General features: G+C 46.4%; 2 protein-coding genes across 10 annotated transcripts in view; one reads left to right on the forward strand and one right to left on the reverse strand.

The window, feature by feature from the left end:
- The window catches only part of LOC6583087 (semaphorin-5A), a 45,618-nt gene extending 39,331 nt beyond the window's left edge, over nt 1–6,287 (forward strand). For both annotated transcript variants that reach the window (XM_015162731.3, XM_002008729.4), the window contains 8 exons: nt 2,054–2,261; nt 2,403–2,573; nt 2,810–2,953; nt 3,031–3,230; nt 3,301–5,009; nt 5,070–5,225; nt 5,283–5,485; nt 5,553–6,287. In XM_015162731.3, the coding sequence (XP_015018217.1) occupies nt 2,054–2,261; nt 2,403–2,573; nt 2,810–2,953; nt 3,031–3,230; nt 3,301–5,009; nt 5,070–5,225; nt 5,283–5,485; nt 5,553–5,765 (3,004 nt within the window). In that variant the 3' untranslated portion in view covers nt 5,766–6,287. The remainder of the gene's footprint in view (nt 1–2,053; nt 2,262–2,402; nt 2,574–2,809; nt 2,954–3,030; nt 3,231–3,300; nt 5,010–5,069; nt 5,226–5,282; nt 5,486–5,552) is intronic.
- Nucleotides 6,288–6,786: 499 nt separating this feature from the next.
- The window catches only part of LOC6583088 (protein TANC2), a 62,987-nt gene continuing 47,349 nt past the window's right edge, over nt 6,787–22,424 (reverse strand). For 2 of the 8 annotated variants that reach the window (XM_044009445.1, XM_044009446.1), the window contains exons 4-7: nt 11,910–12,270; nt 11,496–11,762; nt 7,376–10,842; nt 6,787–7,307 (exon numbers count right to left, since the gene is read on the reverse strand). In XM_044009445.1, the coding sequence (XP_043865380.1) occupies nt 6,969–7,307; nt 7,376–10,842; nt 11,496–11,762; nt 11,910–12,270 (4,434 nt within the window). In that variant the 3' untranslated portion in view covers nt 6,787–6,968. The remainder of the gene's footprint in view (nt 7,308–7,375; nt 10,843–11,495; nt 11,763–11,909; nt 12,271–22,424) is intronic. The other 6 variants (XM_044009444.1, XM_044009447.1, XM_032731810.1 and 3 more) reach the window with 3 other exon arrangements.

Below are 22,424 nucleotides of genomic sequence, written 5' to 3' on the forward strand. Positions count from 1 at the left end.
GCTCTTTACAGTTACTCATAAAAGATAAACGTCTGCGTTGGCATAAAATATGACAGAAAAGTTTGTCCATATTTATATTTATATGTATGTATATATATGTATCAATAAAAACAAACATTTTGTCGATTAGATTTGTTTCGTGTCAGTCTTTAATTTTGAGTCTGACATGCTGTAAATGTTATGTAAAGGCTATAAAATATTTTATAACCATTGTCGGATTTTTTCTTTGTCTGATTAACTATGTTTTCGTAGCCCCATTTATGAGCGTTCTTCCTCTGCTTTGCCATTTACCTGCTGCTGTTTGTTAATGTATAAATTTTAATACCTTAATTTAAATAATGACAGAACTAAAAGCAGTTTTTGCTTTTTGCATCTGCCAACGCGATGTTATCGCCACGCACACATACACCTATTTACACACACACATTCTCACATAGGTTGACAGCTGTATTCTTTTTTTTTTTTTTGTTTTGGGGAAGGGCGTCTTTTGCAGTCGGCTTATTTCGCAAATGTTGTGCCTGTTTATTACCTCATCATCAACATCACGTACCGCAGCAGTCGGCTCTGGCTGGCAGCTCGGGTTACCCTGGTCAGAGCCACGCGCCACTCCGAGCCACGCTCCACAGTTCGCAGTCCACGCGCGGCAGCTGCGTTTGACTGATTGATATTGGGCGAGCTGGCATTCGATCCGATGCGATCCGGTCCGTGAGTCCCACATTGGCCAACACAACAGCAGCAGCAGCAGCGTCAGCCACAGCAATAATTTCTATGTCGCTAAACTGCATCAAATGTTCGTTAGTGAAGTTGTCTAAAGCTGTCCAAAGCCAACTGTGGGCTGGCTCCAATATTATGGCGACGTCTGGTCGGCGGCATTCCTTCAAGCGAATTCGAATTCGAATGCGAATGCAACGACAACGACAACGGCGACTGCGACTGCGGCTGTGAATTCTAGCCATCGAACCGCTGTCCAGTTCGAGATGTAACCATTTATCTACTTTATCTGCTGCTAGCCGCATTCGTATGCACTTGATCTATTGATCTTCGTATATGTTACGCCAAATACGTGCTGCGACAGTGGTTGCAGCTAAGACCTTGCACACTGGTTGACAGCTCAATAAAAAATCGAAACTTGTGAATTTTAAATTATTCACAAATGTTTGTAACATTACTCAAATATAATTAATTTAGTGATAATTATCGAAATTTAACATTGCAATTTTTAAATTTAAATTCGACCATCTAAAATAAAAATAATAATAAAAAAAATTATAATTTTTTTTTAAATTTAATATAAAAAATTAATAAATAAATAAAATAAAAAGGTAAAATAATTTGAAAAAAAAAAAAAAAATCAAATATAAAATTAAAAATAAATTTAAATTCTTCCTAACCCATAAAAATACTTCAAATTAGGTTAAGATATTAAAGACTATGAGATTTATAGATGGAACTAATTCTGAGTTAATAAAGACGTTTGTCTCTGTTTTTTCAAGTCTTTTGAGTTTAAAGAATTGTCATAAAATAAAGAATGATGCATTCATTCTGTTTATGTTTGATCTAGTTTATCTCTATATCTATATTAACACTCTGAATCACTTATGCCTATGCCATATTGTGATATCTTTGATTAGCCTGGCTAAGCACACACGCCGTTCGCTTATCTTAATTGAACTTCTTAATTCTTCATAATTTCGATACGTTCTTCTATCATGTTTTTTGTTGCCCCCACGTGAGACGCCTACAAGCGGGTCTAGTACACAAATGTCTGTCGATTGTCGACCACTGTGCCTGCGTACAGGTATCTTTACCTGTTTGCCTTGCAGTGCATTGACACCAGAGACCAGTTGGAAGTTATGACAACTGCCAATAGTTGAGGCTGTGATAGGTGGTAGGGGAAGGGGAAGGGGATGAGGAAGGGGTAGAGGGCTGGGCAGAGGGACGGTGTTTTATTGTGGGCCGAATTTAGCTGTTACAATTCCCGCCATTCGCTCGGCTATAAACTTACCAGCAAAACACATATTCGCAACATTTTTATCGTCTCTCTTTCGCGCAGAGACACCTTGTACCGCATGTCTTTGGAGCTGGAGCTGCTGGAGCGGGCCAGCTGGGAGGCAACGCCTGGGAACGTGCTGCTGTGCCAGCAGAAAGGCCAATCGGATCGCTGGTGTCGCAACTATGTGCGCGTGCTCCACAGCTACGGTGAGAACCAACTGTACGCGTGTGGGACGAACGCCTTCCAGCCGAGCTGTTCGTGGCGCCAGGTGAGTGGTCGTCGTCGTCAGCGTCGTCTATGTCTGCTCGTCGAGTTGGCGACGTCTCTGACAGCCCAACAACTGCAGCTGAGCTAAACTCTTGTATCCCCCTCTCTCTCTCTCTCTCTCTCGCTATCTCTCTCTGTGTAGATGGAAAATCTGAACGTTACCCAGCTGGACGATGGCGTGGTCAAGTGCCCCTTTCATCCGCAGGCGAACAGCACCAGCCTCCTGTCCAATGGCAACATGTTTGCGGGCACTGCCACAGACTTCTCCAGCAGCGACGTGGCCATCATTCGCACACCCGTCCAGTCCAATAGGGTAAGTAGTTAGTCATACACGAGGGTGGCTTAAAAAGTTATATATGACAAAATACATAGCATCTTTATTATTTGTTATCGTGATTTATTAATTTCGATCCAAAGATACCAGGGATAGTCTTTAAATATAAAATATAATATGTAAAATATAATATTAATAAATTTAATTTTAATAAGTTTACATAGAGATTGGAAAATATAAAATACATAATTCTTCTTTTATAACTTCCCCTTTAGATGGATCGCAAACGTTTCCTGCGCACTAAGCAGTACAACACCAATTGGCTAAATGGAGCTCAGTTCGTGGGCAGCTTTGAGGCGGGCAACTTTGTCTACTTTCTGCTCCGAGAGTCCGCTTCAGAGCACATGAGCTGTGGCAAGGTGAGTGAGAAAGAGAGAGAGAGAGAGACGATATAGTCCCACTGCAATCGTAATATTCTATGCTCTCTGTCCAATAGGTAATCTATTCACGCATTGCGCGCGTCTGCAAGAACGACGCTGGCGGGGATCAGGTGCTGCGTGACAATTGGACCTCGTTCCTGAAGGCGCGCCTGAACTGCTCTCTGCCAGGCGACTATCCCTACTACTTTGATGAGATACAGGGCATGACATATGCGGAATCGGAGCAGATGCTCTATGCCACCTTCAGCACACCGGGGTAAGCACTTAGATTGGACTCCCTCAGTATCGATTCACTAATTTCTAATTCTTCTTCTGTTCTCCCTTAGGGCGAGCATCTTTGGCTCTGCCGTCTGCGCCTACAACTTGAGCTCGATCAATGCAGCGTTCGAGGGCGCCTTCAAGCACCAGGAGCACGCGGATGCGCCCTGGAAGACGGTGAACACGCCGCAGCGAAGTCAGTTCCAGTGTGCTAGTGGAGCCACTGCCTTTGGCCACCTGCTGGAGAGTTCGCGATACCAACTCATGGATCAGGCCATACAGCCGATAGGGGCTCAGCCGCTGTATCACTCCCGGCTGGAGCACTTCAAGCACATTGCCCTGGACATTGTGCAGACCAGAACGGAGCAGCTGCATGTGCTCTACGTCAGCAGCAGTGGGAATCACATCAAGAAGCTGTCGGTGAAGTATGGAGCGCAGGGCAAGACGCAAACCTGCCTGGTGGAGATGTGGCAGGCGGACGACACGGGCAGCAGCACCCTGTTGCACATGTCCTATCTGAAGGTGACGGAGTCCCTGTACCTGGGCACGGATCTGGCTCTGACGCGCATTCCCGCCCAGCGCTGCAGTCGCCATGTCTCGCAGACCAGTTGCCTCAATGCCATGGATCCGTATTGTGGCTGGAATGAGCTCGTGGAACGCTGCACACCACTCGATCCCACGCTGCAGCAGCCCTGGCTGCAGCCAACCCAAGTCACCTGCCCCGTGCTCAATGCGCCCATCGATGGCGGCTGGTCCACCTGGTCGCCCTGGGCCGAGTGCCAGCAGCATGACCAGCCCGATAGCAACTGCTTGTGTCGGCAGCGCAACTGCAACAATCCGCAGCCACAGCATGGGGGTGCAGCTTGCGAGGGCATCAGCACCCAGGTGACCAACTGCACCCAGCACGGCGGCTGGACGGATTGGTCGGCCTGGTCGCCCTGCTCGCAGACCTGTGGCGTGGCCGTCAAGGGACGCCGTCGTAGCTGCAGCAATCCAAAGCCCGCGCATGGTGGACGTATGTGCCTGGGACCCGAGTTGGCGGAGATGTACTGCACCCACTTGCCGCCCTGCCCCGTGGCCAAGCCGACGCCCATTGACGGCGGCTGGGGGCCCTGGGGCGAGTGGAGCGAGTGCAGCGCGCAGTGTGGAGGCGGCTTCCGAATGCGCCGTCGCGAATGCGATGATCCCAAGCCGTCGAACGGAGGCATGGACTGCCCCGGCTGCTGGCTGGACTACGAGGACTGCAACATGCAGAGCTGCGCCGAGGTGCGCAAGCTCAGCGCCTGGACGCCCTGGCTGACGGCAGCCGGTGGCAACTCGTCGGAGGCGCATGTGGAGAAGCGCTATCGCTATGCCTGCCGAGCGACCAGCGCGGACTCGAGCTCGGTGCGTATCAGCTTGGCCAAGGAGGAGACACGCAACTGCAACCAGGACGGCAGCTGTCAGCGGCACAGCGAGCACGAGACCGCGGACTCCGAATCCGAGTGGTCGCCTTGCAGCGTTAGCTGCGGCGGCGGCACACAGCAGCGTCGGCGTGGACACAACACACAGAGTCGCGCCTGCAATATGCACGCGTGCCCGACGGACGAGCAGCCGGACAACAGTATTGACACACAGCTGGAGCACGAGTGGAGCTGCTGGTCGGAGTGGTCCAGCTGCTCAGTGACCTGTGGCCTGGGCGTGCGCCGACGCACACGCAAATGCCTGGGCGGCCACGAGCGACTCTGTGCGGGACGCGCGCTCGAGGAGCAGAAGTGCGAGATGGCGCCATGTGAAGGTGAGTTGCTGTGAGTGCTGCATCAGCTCGATTGGAGTCTTACGTTTGATCAACTTGCAGACTTTCTCGGCTGGAGCTCCTGGAACGAGTGGTCAGCCTGCTCCAATGATGGCATACGCCTGCGCCATCGCCGCTGTCTAGTGGAGCAGCCGGGGCCGCATGAGTGCCGCGGCGCCGAGTTCGAGAAAACCGCCTGCGTGCCTGGCGACTGTGACGGTAAGTCCACGCATGCTCCACACCTGAAACACGTTTGCAATATCCACTGCCTTGCAGAGCTCCAAAGTGCTTCCAGCGCCACAGTGCCCATTGTGATCTGCTGCTGCATGCTGCTGACTGTCGCCTGCTGCTTGGTCACATTCCATTTCACGAAACGCCGCTATCTGCAAAACATCGAGGAGACGCTCAACAAGACGACCACGACCACAGCGAGCTTCGACACATATCCCAATCAGTATTCCAGTCTGCCCACCAAGGATGTAAGTGTCGTATTTATCGGGCCAATGGCAGTTGATATTGATTTTGTTTTTGCATTGGCATTTGCAGTACTATGACCAACGACCGAAGCGCCAGTCCAGCTTCCGCATGCCCGTCAAGACGAGCAACCTGCCAACGGGCACCTTGAATCGCAACAACATGCACCACAACAACACGCCCAAGGTGCTGGCCAAGACCTACAACGACTGCGAGACGGGCACGCTGAAGCGGCAGTCGGCGCTCAACAATTGCCGCACCAACATGGACGACGAGAAGTTTTAGCCAGATGACATATCCATATGACAACCGAAACAAGTGCCATCCGAATGGAAATGAAATGTTGAGCCCAACAACGAAAGCATTTTGCACGGCCAGCCTGCAAAAAGTTCCTTCTCTGACTCATATTGAGTCGCTGCATTTAGTTTAGCTATATCTCGAAATTAGTTTAAGTTATTAATATTTATGGTAAATAATTCGACATTTTGAATGGATAAGTTTTTAAAATTGTACAAATGTATGTTTTGTTTATTTTGTAAAAATTGTTTTTCAAATTATTTACCAGCAATTACAATTACAATTACAATGTAATCTGCTTTTAGAATACGAAAGCGAGACTGAAACTAAAATTTTGTTTTAGACGTACGCCCAATCAAAAATTAATATCAACTTGTGGCCTTGAATACGAGTTATATACGTATTATTTATCATTGTTCAGATGTAAGTGCTAGACTAAGATTTAATTTTAAAAGCTGTTAACTGTTAAGAACATTTGTAAAAATAGATTTTGACTTTTACTAACCAAAATTTTATTGTTTAAGTTCGTCATTTCGTTTTCAAATCAATTTATTCTAAATCGGAATTTCTTTACGTTTACTCCGAGTTTTCGGTCTGGTTTGTGCATTTGCTAGCAGTTTGTCGCCGCAATAGCAAAGACATAATGCTCATCTAATTTCAGCACCAAAAATGAAATTCGGAGTTTTTAACATTTACTCCGAGCTTTCGGAATGGTTTGTGCATTTGCTAGCAGTTTGCCGGGGCGATAGCAGAGACATAATCCCACCCAGTTTCAGCACCAAAAATTAAATTCGGAGCTTTTTACGTTTACTCCGAATTTTCGGTATGGTTGGTGCATCCGCTAGCAGTTTCACTCCGCAATAGCACAGACTCACACCTCATCTAGTTTCAGCACCAATGCAGCTCATGTTTTGCTGGCGCCCCAAAAGTATGCTATAATTTTATATTGATTAACATAATAGTTTCGCTTTCGATCTTATAAATTCGTATTTATTTGATTAAGCAAATATAAACTTAAACAATATATGTTTATTACAACTAGTTTTTACATGCTTTAAGAGAAAAAGAATGATAAAAAGTACATTTTTGTTTAAATTAATAAAACTTCCAAATAGCAATAAATAGTAAATAGTTAAGAACTATTATTAAGTTAAGATTGTGATTCGAATGCGATACAACAACAAAGGACATTTACAAATCGGTCATCTCTTGCTGAGATTCGTAGACGGCACAGGCGCCAGCTGCTCCCGCGCCGGCTCCTGCTCCTGCACCAGTTCCATAACCGGACAGCTTGTTATCCTCACTGGTGATGCGCGTCAGCAGCTCGGCCTGGATGCGCTTGAGGACTTCTACGACTTCGCAGAGGACGCCGCTTTGAGCCGCCTGCTGCATGGCCTCGTTGGCATCGACCAGCGCCTCATTGAGAGCGCCCAGCTCCATGCGCGCCTTGGCCCGGGCATAGTAGCCCTCGTAGCTGTGCGGCTTCTGCAGTATGGCTTGCGTGGCCAAATCTATGGAGGCGTCAAGTTCCTGCAAAGGCATTCAGAGTAAACCATGAGTCCAATTATCTCGCTAAAGATCTAATGTATACAACTTACATTCAGTTTTCGCTTGCAACGCGACAGATTCAGCAACAGGTTGGTCCGCAGCTGGGCGAAGACCGCATTCCGTTCGAGCAGCTGCTCCAGGCCAGAGATCTTACGCAGCGCATATTGGTAGCGATGCGCGGCGTCCTGGAAGCGATTCTTCCGGTACAGCACATTGCCATCCTCCAGCAACTTGTTGAGCAGGACCACCAGGATCTCCGGCTTGCCCATGGCCATGCTCCAGGTGGTGGGGCCCAGCTTAGCGCCCTTGCGTAAAAACACCTGTACCGCCTGTATGTTACGGCAGGCTATGGACCGGTCCAGCGGACGCATGCCATGCACATCGATGTGCTCCAGATTGGCGCCCTGCTCCAGCAGGTACAGCACCAGGCTGGCGGCGCCTTGATAGGCGGCCAGGTCGAGCGCTGTGCGTCCCTTGTGATCTTCGTGCTGCCGATTGCAGCCGTGCTCAATAAGGCACTTGGCCGCCGCCAGATGGCCGCGTAGGCACGCCCAGCTGAATGCCGTGAATCCCTCGTGATCCTCGGCCTCCAGGGCAGCGCCACGTGCCAGCAGCAGCTCCAGCAATTCCAGATGCCCCTCCTCGGCGGCGATCATGAGCGGCGTCTTGCGCGCCTGCCCCAACGGCTCGTCCAGCAGGGCGCCGCGCTGCAGCAGCTGCTCCACCACGCTCCAGTGGCCCTCCTTGACGGCCAGCCACAGCGCCGTATAGCCCTGACGATTCCTGGCATCGATTTGCGCTCCGCGGGACATCAGAATGTTGACTGCGTCCACGCAGCCGTGCCGAGCAGCTGCCGTGAGGGCCAGCTCGCCGCTGCTCGGCTCCAGGCCGTTCACATTGACGCTGAGGTCGTCCAGCTCGTGTTCGTTGAGATCCAACAGATCCTCGAGTATTTTGACATGCGCCTGCGCAGCGGCGCCAATGAGAGCCTGCTGCAGTGCCAAGGAACGGCCCACGTCCTGGGAGCGGGCTCGCGGCGACCAATCGCAGGCCAACAGATATTGGACCACGCTGAGGTGGCCCATGCGGGCGGCATGCACCAGGGCGCAGCGTTGCGTGGTGTCCAGCTGACCGAGGCTGCTGCCGGCGGCCACCAGTCGGCGCACCACATCACAGTGCCCCCGCATGGCGGCCAGGATGAGCGGCGTACAGCCCTGGCTATTGGTCAGACCCACATCCGCGCCAAACTCCAGCAGCAGACTGACCATGGGCAGGATGCCCTCGTGGGCGGCAATGCACAAAATGGGCGCGTCGCCCATGTAGTCGGTGCGATGGTCTGGCGAGGCGCCGGCGAGCAGCACCAGCCGCGATACCTTCACATTGGGACTGTAGACATTGCGCAGGGCACCCAGGGCAGCCGAGATGTTGTCCGCTGCGCCGGCCAGCCAATAGGATTGCAAATCCCGAGGCGAGAGCGCCGCTTGGCTGTTGCTGTAGAGATGCGCCTTGAGCATGTGATGGCCCAGCTCCAGTGTCAGTTGTGGTTGGAGCGGCGCCTGGAGGCGGGACAGCCGGAAGGCAATGCCGGCATGACCGAGTCGTGCGTCGCAGAGGAATTTGCTGGACTCGCCCTCGTCCCGGCGCATGAGCCACTCCCGCAGCGAGCTGTGGAAGAACATGTAGGTGTTGTCCAGGCGCTTAATGAGGAAGCCGTCCAGGAGCTTGAAGCGCTGTATGAACTGCGACCAGCTGAGCGGCTCTTGGCCATGGTGCAGTGCCTCCATGCTGTAGTAGATCTCGTCCAGCGTCAGAGGATAAAGTGCGGCCAGGCAAACGTTGAGTATGGGCGACGTCTGCTCGAAGCTCTGCGCCGTGGGAAAACGCAAGTTGAAGTGAAGTAGGAAGATCTGGGCGAGGGACACGGGCAGCACCTTGTAGCTAGATGACTTGACCACCAGTTGGCCACGCGAGATCAGGTCCAGTATGAGCTTGGCGTACAGCATGGACCCGCGACTCAGCGACTGCAGATGCGAGACGAACTTCGCCTGCGACTGGGCCACCTGTCCGCCGATGTTGTGCTGGATCTCCGGGCAGTGGGCGATGCGCGTATTGATGTAGTCCAGCATGTCCTGCTGCAGGGCCTGGCTGCTGGCCCAGCTGTCCAGCGTGAGTTGGGTGTAGCTGGGCGCCTTGACCAGCTCCAGCATCTGGGTGCGCACCGTGGCGACTAGCTTCAGCCAGGGTGGGAAATGTGGCGACATCTGTGCCAGGAAGCTGGCAATGGTGTGTCCATGATCCGGACGATGGTACTCCGCCTCGCACAGTGCATCCACCAATATGACGGCCACCTTGGCTGGGATCTTGCCGGCACGATGCAGCTGCGCCAGTGGCTCCAGTATGGCCAATCGCATGACTCGCTCCGCATCCGCGATGCACTCGCGCACGCTCAGGATATCCTGTAGATGCGGCTCCGAGAGCAGGTAGTCACGGTACGCTGTCAGCTGCGGCGCCTGGCAGAGCTGCGCGGCCAGCGAGTGCACAAAGTCCGGCACCTGGCAGGTGAGATTGGCGTCCGCCTGGCAGAAGTGGTAGCCCACCATGTGGGAGGCCAGGCCGCGCATGCGCTCATTCTGGGCGCCCAGCTGGCTGTAGATGGCGTCCGCGTCCTCCTGCTGCTGCGCCTGCATCTGTCGCCGGCCGAAGCAGGAGTACTCCACCAGCTGCAGGCAGAAGGCCGTCTTTCCCGTGCCCGGCTGGCCATTGATGAGCACCACGCGTGTGTCAGTGCCCAGCAGGATGTTGGACAGCTGCTGCACCAGCCACTGGCGGCCCACATACGGCGGATCGGGCTCCTGCAACGGCACCTCGAAGAACAGCGGCTTCAAGGCCAGCTGCACTGCAGCCAACGCGGCGGCTGCTGCTGCTCGCTTGTTGACAGCGCCCGCTGTAGTCGATGCTCCAGCGCCCAAGCTGGCCGGCAGCTGCTGAGCGCGCGTGGAACGGCGAGTGGCTCCCTTGCGTGACTTGCCGGGCAGCGCCAACGGCTCGTAGGCATGCTCCTGCATGGTGCAGCCCATCTTGCTGAACTTGCTGCACAGGCTCAGCGTGTCGTCCTTGTGCGACGTGGCCACCGACAGCTGACTGCCGCTGAGGCCGGCGCTGGCCAGCGTCTGCTCCGGGCTGATCAGCTGCGAGGAGCTGCTGCTGTTGCCCGTTGTGCAGATGTTGCTGCTGTTGCTGATGCTATTGCTGTTGCTGTTGCTGGTGCTGCTGCCAACTCCTGCGCTGCTCGAGATGCTCGTCGAGTGCAGCGTCGAGTTGCCATTGTGATCGCTGCTGCTGCTGCTGCTGCTGGTGGTTGTATTCGTGTTGCTGTTGTTGTTGACATTGACGTTGACGTTGTTGCCGTTGCTGTTGTCATTGAACAGCAGGCCAAGACGGGCACGCAGCTGATCCTTCTGCTGCTTCAAGTTCAGCAACGACTGCGGATGGTGTTCGATGCCCAAGGTGTCGCTGCCTGTGAAAGCAAAGAAAAAAATACAAAATTATTAAAATGGATCAAACAAATGCAAATTTAAAATCATGCCAAAAAAGGATTCGAATTAAAAGTGATTAGAGAGAATTGTGATGCATATAATTATAAGAGAACAATAATATTTAGTAGTATAAACAGGTATATGTTTGTTAAAATATTAATATTATGACACAATTAAACTACCAATTTAGCTTAATAGAAAATGCTAATAACATAATCAGCTTTACTTTTCCTATAAAATGCATTTATGCTAAAATGTTATTAGCATAAACTGGCTCAATCTAACAGCAAATGAATTTTTATAACAAACTGTTGTTAGCATAAACTGGAACAGCTTAACATAAAATGCATTAATGACAAAATGTTATCAGCATTAATCGCCACACTTTTAAGCGAATGCAATAAATTCTGACAAAATGTTATTAGCATAAAAAGGCTTCACTCTAAAAGTGTTATGTGAATGGAAGACTTTTTATCTTTAACAGCTGTTGTATTAATGACAATGTAAACCAATTGCATTCCATAATAAATATATCGTAAATCAAGTAATTCTAATCTGAAAAATAAAAAAAATAAAACAATGCCATGCATAATGTACAACGAATAGAAGAAGAATGGTAGAGTAGACGCCATGCCTGCTAATTGATTGAGTCCTGCATCGCTTGAATTGGAGGAATTGACACTCCAAAGCGATTTGATTAGAGATTTGATCGAGGTGCCCGCCAAGCTGAGGCGATTCAAGCGATTCTCGCTGTTGGCTCCATGCTCCGCGGATGACTTCAAATTGTTATTGCTGAAGTTTTTGCGTCGACGACGCGTCACTGCTGAGTCCGAGCAAGTTGAGGTGTTCAGAGCATTCGACTCCTTGCCGCTGGTTTGATGATGATGCGAACGATGATGATCTACATGAGGATGTGGTGCAGGGTGAAGGAAAGCGTTTAAGAAATGTGCAAAGCTTATAGTACTAACTAATAGATCAGTCTAGGAGCTAAGAGTGAGTTTCTAAGATAAACCCAACACCTAAAAGGTGATATATAAAAAGACCTTACCTCCCGATAGCATTGAAGCTGTGTCAAGCGGATAACCCCCATTGGAGGCAGTGCGTCGATGACCCGTGAGGGCGCTGCGTAGATTCTTGTGGTTAAAGAAACGCCGACGCGTTGGCGGCGTTGCAAATGCCGGAGCCATTCCATTCAGATCGTTGTATGGCAAGTGTAGATTGTTGTTGTTGCTGTTGTTTGTCGGCTGTTGCTTGGCCGGGCCATTGTGCTGATGTATGTCGACGGTGACGGTGTGTGTGTTGCCCACAAAGCCATTGCCATTGCCGTTGCCATTGGTTGTTGCACGAGGCAATTTGCCAATGCTCGCATAACGGTGATAATCCGGCGACTGCGACTCCTGACGATGCTGCTGCAAATGCGAAAATGAAGAAACAACATGAGTTGCCTATTCGGACAGCCAAATGTCGAAGTCTATAACTAGTTGCTGCATGGTGTATGTTCGGGCTTATCAATGATGAAAGTTACCGAATATGAAACATGCCTCAAACGTTTGGGTCAGCCTGAGCCCAAGTCAAAGCCAAGCTAAGCCAGCACAGGCCGGGCCAGGCCCAGACAGAATGCGCTGAATAGAAAGGCGTTGCACATTGATTAGTCATATGTGTTTGAGAGTGGAATGGATCAGATGAAGAGAGCATGAAAGCGTAGCATTATCCCGAGCTAAAAAGACGAGGGATACTCGCTAGCCAACCTATAAGTATATTTATTAGATATATTCGAGACCAAAAATCAGAGCACAGATTGATCAGTCCTCACTGCCTTAAAGTTTCCTCATTTTGCCAATTGGCTTTCTCTTGGCAGCTTCATCAGTGCTCTACTGTACCAAAGAGTTAGCTAATCTAACCTGATGCTACCTGTCTCAGCCCACATTTGTTGCGTTGATCTAGTCCTTAGATCATGTTACGCTCATCTTCTTTCTGGCCGCTCAACCTACACAGCTGACATTGCTTGTTCGACTTCCTACTTGCAGAGCCCACTTGTTGCAGTCTGTCTATGTGGATATGTGAACATCATCATCATTATCAGCAACAACATCATCAACGTCATTATGAACATCATATTAATTGTGTCTGCCCAGACAGTGAACTGCTTGTGTGTGTGTGTGTGTGTGTGTTAGTGTGTGTCTTGTCCGTCCACATTAAGGCTTGTTGCGATCTGTCCGATTAGCTGGAGGAGCTGTTGGCGTTAATCGTGAGCTCCAGGCAAATGTGTCCAGTCTACGCCTTATCGAGCAACGTCTGCGTTGGCCGGACACCAGCCAAAAGTCCATTTCACTCAAATGCAGCAACTGTCAAGTGTATTTAGTGACCGTTCCGCCAGTGCCTTAGTCATCGTAGACACGGTCTACAGTCCACAGTCCACTGTCCTCTGTCCCCAGTCCTCAGTCCGCTGTCTGTCTGGGGGCTTCGCGTCTTAATGAACCGCAAATCATTTTGTGTCTGCGTTGGTTTTGTATTCATTTTTTTGTTTTGTTTTGTTTTGATTTCGTATTTTTTTACTCTTTGGGTAGGCTGAGCTGGACCAAAACGTGACCAGAGCCCGTTCCTGGCTGCCTTTGCATTGTGTGGGATAATAAGTTGAGATTGCTTGGTTTCGGCACGGGGTACTTTAATTGACAGGCCAGGTGAAGACACAGTCTCGACGAGCATAAATTTGGAGGCCTTTGGGTTAGAATTTAATTGAAAGTTGCGAAGATGTGCGAGCCGAGTCTGATCAGATTAACAACAGACTCTAAACAGAATCTCGACTTTTTCTGAGTGCAAAAAGAATACGAAGCCTGAACTACTACATACTAAGTCGATGCAAACCGTTCTCTTTGCGCAGACGTAGCATTAAGGATGCTGCCTGTTGTCAACTCCCACGGATGCTGGAATAACTTGTCGTCTTTGCCCACTTCCGCTGCGGATGCGGCAGAATCATGCAGTCTACCCACTGGCTAACTGTCTACCCCTCTAGCCATCCTGTCGCACCATCTGTCTACCTGTTTTTGTCTGCATCGTGATGCTGCGCAAACTCTGAGCAAACTTTGATTGAGCTGACAGTCCACGCCTTTGCCGAGCTGCCCCGCCAGACATCTGACCTATCGATCCGCACTCGGGAGTAATTAAGTTCCGCTTCGATTCGATTGGCGGCAATTCGTTCCACGTCAGACAGCGCAGTCCACAGTGGAGCACAGTCGAGCACAGTGGAGCGCTGTGAAGAAAGCCTTTCTTTAAACTAGTTCAAACTGTTCGACCTGTTGCTTTTCCTCTTTCACACTCTAGTCCCCCACTAGGCTCTCACTCTCTCGCTCTATCGCTCGCTCTCTATAGCTGTCGCGTCTTATCGTTGGCATCCCCGCGGTGGCTTTTTAATTGGCCACATCATTTTGATTAAGTTGTTGCTTGAAAATTAATTAACAAATTATGCCTGGCCAGCGCATTGGAAATTGAAATTTCTATGTCTTGTCCAGCAGCGCTTTAAAAAGCGATTTTCACTTTTCTACAGCGCACAGTCGGTCGCCGCTAGGAGATTGTATTATCATCATAAGACGCGTATGCACCGCGCACTAAGTGAGAGGTGTTGGAATACGCTGCACAACCCAGAGATCTGCATTAGTCGGGGATCAACGGATCATTGAACTGGCGAATTACAGGGATATGGAATAAAATAATATTATAAAACTAATATCATTTCCACTCAACTTAGATTGAAGTACTTCAAGCGGTCCTTAAATCAATTATCTTCTCTTTTTACTCATTAGTTGGTTTGCCTTCCTTTATTTGTATCCATTTGATTATTCCGAATAGTTCTACATTCATCAAAAATGGTTTCGTTTTCTTATTAGTCCCGAGGCCAATTCCCATTCAAAACTTAATAAATTGTCAAATGATTTAACAAGCTGTAAGCTGCGCCCATTGTTGTGCCCCAGAGTCTCCCCCTTCGCAGCTTAACCTTAAGACAAAGACAAACTGCGGCAACCTTTCACACAAAATGCCGGGCAGAACCAATTCGGGCTTGGAGCCCCCAAGCGTTTGGCACGTTAAGGCACAGGTGTAATGCCAACTGGGCGACGTAATTTGAAAAAATAAGACAAAGCTTTTTTCTCGTTTCCGATTTGGCGCACCCAAAGAGGGATTGGAAATATATATAATATTGTAAATATCAAGAGTTGAAATAGAAGTGAAAACTAAATTGAAAAATTTAATAATCAATTTAAATTGAAAGTTAAAGTTCAAAATTTAATGTGCATTCAACATGTTAGACCCTTTAAAGGTGGAACAATTTTTTTAAGAAGATTGATTTGCCGAATCTATCCATTTTTCATAAAACTTTTCGAGAATAGAATTTTTATTATTTAGCAAATACTAATTTATTCAAAATATAGTCTAAATTAATTAATTAATATTTGTGAATTGATGCTACTTATAAAAACGATATGAAATCATTTTTCCCTTTTATAATTGTAATGAGCTAATAGCCGAATATTCCACAAAGCCAATATACTTTTTATCACTTTGTGAACGAGCATTAAATGTGGTGGAAACAGGGGCAAAACCTGAAGCTGCAGCCGCAGTGCAATTACTGCAGCCATTTAATGATCGGCCCGGGGTGCGACTGAAGCCGGAGCAACCAGAGCTGGCCATAAGATTAATGGTTCATTCAAGAATTCGATTTTCAGACAAGCCAGACAACGAGCTGCCAGCGACAAGCTGCCCCAAACAACAGCAGCAACAACAACAACAACAGCAACAGGTTCATAATCATATTTTGGCAAGTTTTTAGGCGGCTGCAAAATATGAAATCAAAATGCTTAAAAATGATCAAATAGAACTGAAAATACTTCTGGTTAGCCGCAGAACAAATACTCTTGCGAGCTAATAGAGTGAAATGCTGCTATACAAATATAATGCATTATAATGAGAGAAAAAGCGACAATATGCTCGAGGCAACGAAGACATATGCTCTATAAGAGAGACTTGTGGCAATGTATGTTAGCTGACATAGCCTATATACCCTCGATTAGGGTATATAAGCAGCTCGCATGTTACGCCGCGGGGCGTTGCAAGAACACCACCAACAACAACAACAACAACGACACCAGCAACACCAACAACAGCTCCTACAATTGGTGCCTGCCGGTCTGAGACATGTTGACACCAGACGAGGCAACGACTTGGCCGCCATTTGGCTGCGCGTTTGGGCTTGGCCACTGCAGCCGCACAAAATGCTATTTGAACAACTGTTTGGCAGCGCTCGAAAATAATTGTTTAAATGTCATAAAAATAGTTGTGGAGCCAAAACGCGCCGAAATGTGCAACAAAAGACGCTGAAAACCGTGCAAAAACTTTGTGCCGTCCAGCTGGATCCTTCAGACAACCAACAAAACATAACTCAAAAATAATTGATATTTAATGGGCGCATAAGCTGTTCACGCCAGCCAGCAAAGCTCTTCTAAATTGAACAAATGAAAAACCTGTTCAAATGAGCATCAATGGCAAAATGCACGCGCACGCGCACGTTTATAGTCGCTAGCAAATCGCGCGCATGCCGCCCACTGTTTTTCTCGCATTTGCATTTAATGGAAAATCGTCGCATTCGCATTGCCCAACACCCGCTGATACCACCTTCGCCTCTCACCCACCTCATGCACCCTCACTTTAAGTTTTGGCACCCCGTTTGGCTTTTTGGGCTGCCGCCATTTGCACATTTTGTTGCCATTGTGTGTTGGCCGCGTTTTGAGCGCGTCTTGGGCCAGCCAAAGGGGGCCCACATTAGAGGGGCGCTTGCAATCCGAGAGCCCATTGACGCGCCCCTGCCCCGGCTCCGTACCCACAGCTAGTCGTAATCGCACTCGTGCATTCTGTGCATTTGTTTTTTATGAGAATTACTTGCGTTTAGCTTGGTAATTTATGCACTCGACTCGACTCGCTCGTTGTATCAAATTTCGATTGCCAAATCATTTGGAGCGAACATTATTAAAACATATTTTTCGGTTTTTGTTATTTTCTGCTTTAGTCTTTTTTGTTGTTGTTGTTGTGAGCTGTGAGTATCGTAATCAAGGCAGAATTGTGGCCATATCAATGCTAGTGGCTTGGCTTAGATTCAGGTGCTTGAAATCGAGCTTACTCTAGTTGATGGACTTGGGCTTGGCCCACTTGCACTATGTTAGAGTAAATCAATAAATGTATATATACATACATATATGTATGTATATGTATAAATTGCAGCCGATAGCTATAGATATCACCAAGCAGGCAGTTTAAATGACTTTGTTTGCTTGCGACGAGGAATAATGAATGCTAATGACCGCATTCGATTCATCTGATATTCGTATTCAAACATTTATATAATAAGCAATAAAAACAGTTTTACATACTCTACCTGTTATACATGTATACATATAACAGCGGGAGGCACTGTTTAACATATCCTAAACATTCCCAACTGAGATGTATTTCATTTTATGTTATTATGACACCTGCTTCAACGCGAAGATTACTTCCATGGGAATGCAACAAGTTTTTTTTTCCTCTTTCACTTAGTCTTTTAGTTAGGCTTGCTTGTAATTACTGTTTCTCTCTACTCATTTCTCCTGCCTAATTGCCATTTGCTTTATCTTACTTAAATGACGCCTTTCTTTGCGGTACACATATATTTTGTTGTCTCTTTCCTTCTCTGTCTATTAATAATGCTCTGTAATAACATGCTGATAATTTACTTTTTGTCTCTATTTTCCACCCGTTTGCAAAGTGTTTATATGTGGTTACAATGTAATGTATTTTACTTCATATATATCATAATTTACCATATTACATATATTATAATGATTTTTCTTTTATTAGTTTTTATTCAAAGTTGTATTTCTTCGGCTATAATTACGCTTGCATTTACTCTCTCTCTCTGTCTCTCTCTCTCTCTCTCTGTCACTCCTTCTACTTCTTTTACTCTTCCTGTCTCTCTTTATTCGTTCTTGCCTTTTTATCATCCCTTCATTAATGTTGATTTCTCTTCTTGCCTCCCTCTCCTCATATATAATTATTTTCCAGTTTTTCTTTCTTCCTTTCGCTGTCTCTTCTGGTCTACTTTTCTTCCAATATCTCTCTCATCCTCTCTCACTCCCGAACTGAGATGACATCGAGGATGAGTTTACGTTTATCGGAAGACATTCGTCACACCACATAGATAAATTGCATAAGAACTGATGCATTCGACTCAGACAACAATCGTAGGAATACCAAACAGGGCATATAGCAGATGGAAAAAAACCCACTAATGAAATGATAAACAATAGAGCAGCCTACATGCATAGCGTAGGTAAAAGCGACTCGAAAGATTAATCAGTTAGGCAAATAAGCAAAGTGTAAATCAAAGCGCAGTCACTGCACTCGCTGATAAACTTGCTGCCTGCTGCTAGCTGCATTTCAACTGCTAACTGCCAACTGCCAACTTCCAACTGCCGAGTGCCAACTGCGATAAGAGGCGAAAACAGTGGGAAAATATGAGCTTTTAATAGAGCTGAGTACGTTTATATTCATAATTAATTGCCCAAGCTGTGGATTTTGTGTGTTGGCTGCGAACACGAGAAATGAATCAATTGCCCGATCGACTGGACAAGAAATCTGCGCAGTGGGGCATAAAACATGGCCGAATCGCGTTTTGGTTAGACCAAAAAGTCAACAAACAAAAATTGAAAATTACAAAAAATAAAAATAAAAATAAAAATAATGCATTAATTCAACGATCGATAAATTGAGTTTGGGAAAAAAGCTGTCCGACGACAACCGAATTGCGCAAAAATATTATGACCATCGTCATGTGGCATATATCAAAGGCGGCCTCCTAAGCGTTAAAGCCAACAAGCAGCCAACAGCGAGGCCTGAGAAATTGTTTCTCCACATGCAAATGCCGTGCGATTTATATTTGAGGAAGCGTCTCGCATGCCAAACGCCGAAAAGCCCCACAAAGCAGATAAAACAGATAAACAAGACATCCCAGATAAATGCCTAGATGATACAAGCATGCAAAGCAGATACGAGGCGGGAGAGAGATGAACAGGTTCAGGCCTCACCAGGTGAAATGGGTGAGAAAAATGTGTTCGACTCTGTATGCTAAAAATGCATTTGCTAACCAAGTGAAATTAAGTTGTTATTCGTATATTCACTTATTTTTGTTGTGCTTTTGGAAAGCGAACAATCCAATCGCAATCAATTAACGTAAGATCAACTTTTTTAATCCTAGACAATCCTGAGCTTTCACACACATTCGGGAGACACGGAGCTGAGCCTGATAGATAGACTGTGCTGCTATGTGGGGCAGCTTTCAAAAGCACACTAATACTAGCGCAAGGGGAAAAAGCTTTATGTATTGCTCCCGCCATAACTCACATAATTCCATAACAAATGCTGCAGCTGAAGCATCTCTTCCAACTGTTTGTATCGAACGTGTTGCTTTTAACACTTTTCGTTAATCAACAGATTTCATTGGGTCATTTCGACAATTGTTGTTCGCTGCGGCTGTCTGTTTAATTAAGTTTAAGTGGACTTTGGGCCAAGTCGGTCATCGAGTCAGTTGTGGTGGATCGCTTGTGCTTGTAAAACATTTTCCGTTTGATTGGAGCGTGAGAGTGTGTGAAGTGGCCAGGCCTGGAGCGGCACAGATTGGGCAGCGTTATTGATTTCCAAGAAAGTGAAATGCATTTCTTATAGACAGCACAGAGCAGCGCAGCTTATGCTGAATTATTGAAACTCCCAGCTCGCTGCGAGATCGCACTTTTAGTGCTCGCATGCACGTAACGAGAACAAGCTGGGCATAAAATCCATTGCACTGACCATCGCCCATTCCCCATTGCCCGTACCCAGATCCCCATTCCCCATCGGCAGCTTTCTAATGCCAGTGCATTTATGACCCTGTTGGGTTTCTTTTCTGCACTCTGCATCTCATCAGGTGTGTGCACCTATGTGTGTGTATGTGTGTGATTGTATGCTCTGTGAGTGTAAAACGTGCCTGGCATGCCAAAATTTACCAAAGCGTACAGTCATAACTATATATGAGTGCACCATGCTCGAAGCCCCATTGACCGCGCTCAACCACTTGAGCCGAGCTTAAAGCATAAATAATCCACTGAACTGCAATTGCTGGTGAGAGTTTTACAATTGACTTATGGTCATGGTTAGAAAACAAAGTTCGCCATTCTGTGTTCTCATTGTTCTAAATGTTTCCAAAGATTCTCTCTATAGCGTGAAGCTGTAAAAAGTGCGCCTGACTTAAATGTTTCAAGTTGATTTAGAGGGTGATTTGCTAGTGCTTTGCTCTTGAGTTCAAAACCTTTTCACATTCAAGAATTTCTTGCATAGGCCACTGCCATACCATTAAACCAAATTACGTCACAGAAACCGAACAACAATGAAAATTGTTAATGAACAAAATGCGAAACCTTCGCTTAACGAAAAAAACAGAAACTTTGTTTACTTTAACTGGGCCTAAAAAGTGAAAGCCTCCACTAACAAACTTCAGCGGCGATAAAAACCCATTCGAGGGGAGTGCGGGGATCATCACTTGGCACTGCTTGATGATCAAGCGGAGGGGCTTTAAAAAATTTCTTTGATTTTTCTTTTGACTGTTGTCGTTGTTATTGTTGCTGGTGATAAACAATTAACTCTGTTTTGTCGGCATCTTTTTTTTGTTTTCTCAATCAATCAACCCGAAAATATTTCGTTGATTTTTAATGAGCACACGTTAAACGGGCTACAAATTAATTAAACTAGGTGAATATCGTGGGTGCTAAAGGGCCAAACTTGTTGACAGCTGCTAATTGTATTTGGGCTGAACTCTTGATGCTGTAAGAGCATAAAGGGCCTTAGGTGTACCCGGCCTAATAATATTTAGTGTAACTTTAAAATATCGCATATATACTTCTAGTATATCTATACCAAGAGCTTAAAACTATATTATATTAGAATATATAATATAGAATTTATATAAAACCTGATATTTATACATAATATATCATAATAGATAGAGACGAGATAATTTCATTACTTCTTTCTTTCTTTAGTTGTGTTGCACATAAAAGAACCTATATTTAAATTTATTTACAAGTATTCCTCCATTAATTGACTTATCCTTGATAGTTTTTTGTTTTAAGAGTTTCTCTCTTCATGTCTAAGAATTCACTCTACATAATATATGAGTCTGGTTTCGTTGTTGTTGTTTAATGTGTAGAGCCCCTAATGTTATCGCGTACTTTTATCTAAAGGTGTCAGCATGTTTTATGCCTTTTTGCACTTCCTCTGCGCGACTGCGACTGAGCGACGGAGCACCTGAGGGGCCCAGCGAAAGACACCTTTCGCCAGTCTGGCCAGGCTTGGGCAGGTTGGCCTCATCCATCTTTCAGGGCAGGCAAATTAATTTCAGTCAAAACTCGTGCCTGCTTTTATTTTGGTGGGTGTGTCGCCCCACTGTGGCGACCAAATGATTTATATTTTATATATATACATGAAACTCCTTATATACACATTTATATACATGTATCTTATATTTATGATAAAGCGCATGGCAAATGCTGACATGTGGATGCTGCCCTGATGTCATTTGCTTGTCTCTCGGTCCTTTGACCCGATTGTTGCAGCTCAACTTTCTTTTTGATGTTGTGTTCACTGTACAGGCAGGCTTTTGACTGTGTCTGGTCTCTTTGAGTGGTTCGTTGGTGGCTTTTGTTTTTATCTTTAATTGCATTGGCATGGCAAAGGCTTTAATTTACTCGCTGGCAAATTGAAATTTGGGCCAGCTCAGATAAGCCGCGTAATTTGTTTTAGGCTCACATGCGGGCCAACAAAATTGAGAAAAAAAGAACTGAGTTTATTAATTTTGAGTAAAGCCGGAGTTAATTAAAGCCAATTTGAGGTGGGTGTGTTTGATTATTTTTCGTTTTCAGTAATAAATAATTATTTGGCATAAATTGAAAAGCGTATTTAAAATTGTTGCAGATAAGCATTTTGCAATGGATATAAATGAAGTGGGGGCAGTTAGCCTGATAACTGATCTTCAAGCATATTCCTTGTATGTAAAGTACAAGCCGAATCCAACAAAAATATCAAGCATACGCCAGGTGTAACACAGTTTAGAAAACTATTTCAAACTAGATATACACCAAGTACCTAGAAAATAATTGGATAAATGCCAAGTACTTGGCAAATGATTGTTATAAATGTTGAGCAAGTTCGATTATTTAGTTAGCCCCTTTATAACGATTTTGCCAGACTTAAACCAGCTATAAATGTCAGGCAATGCGGCAGGCGAACATATTTTGCGCTACTTAATAAACAATTTTCCACAATTTACGTTTATTAGCGGCCCACAGCGAGCTGCACAACAATTGACAAGGCAGATTGGGGGAGGGAGGTAGAGAAACTTACAGCGGACACTGTTCATTTGCATAGTGCATGCGAATTTATGCAAAATAACAAAAAATGTATCTTGTGGCCAGCATAAACAACTCGCAGCTGGCAATTAGTAGCCGTGCGA

This window comes from Drosophila mojavensis, unplaced genomic scaffold (genome assembly GCF_018153725.1).
Source record: "Drosophila mojavensis isolate 15081-1352.22 unplaced genomic scaffold, ASM1815372v1 contig_74, whole genome shotgun sequence".
Classification (NCBI taxonomy): Eukaryota; Metazoa; Arthropoda; class Insecta; order Diptera; family Drosophilidae; genus Drosophila; species Drosophila mojavensis.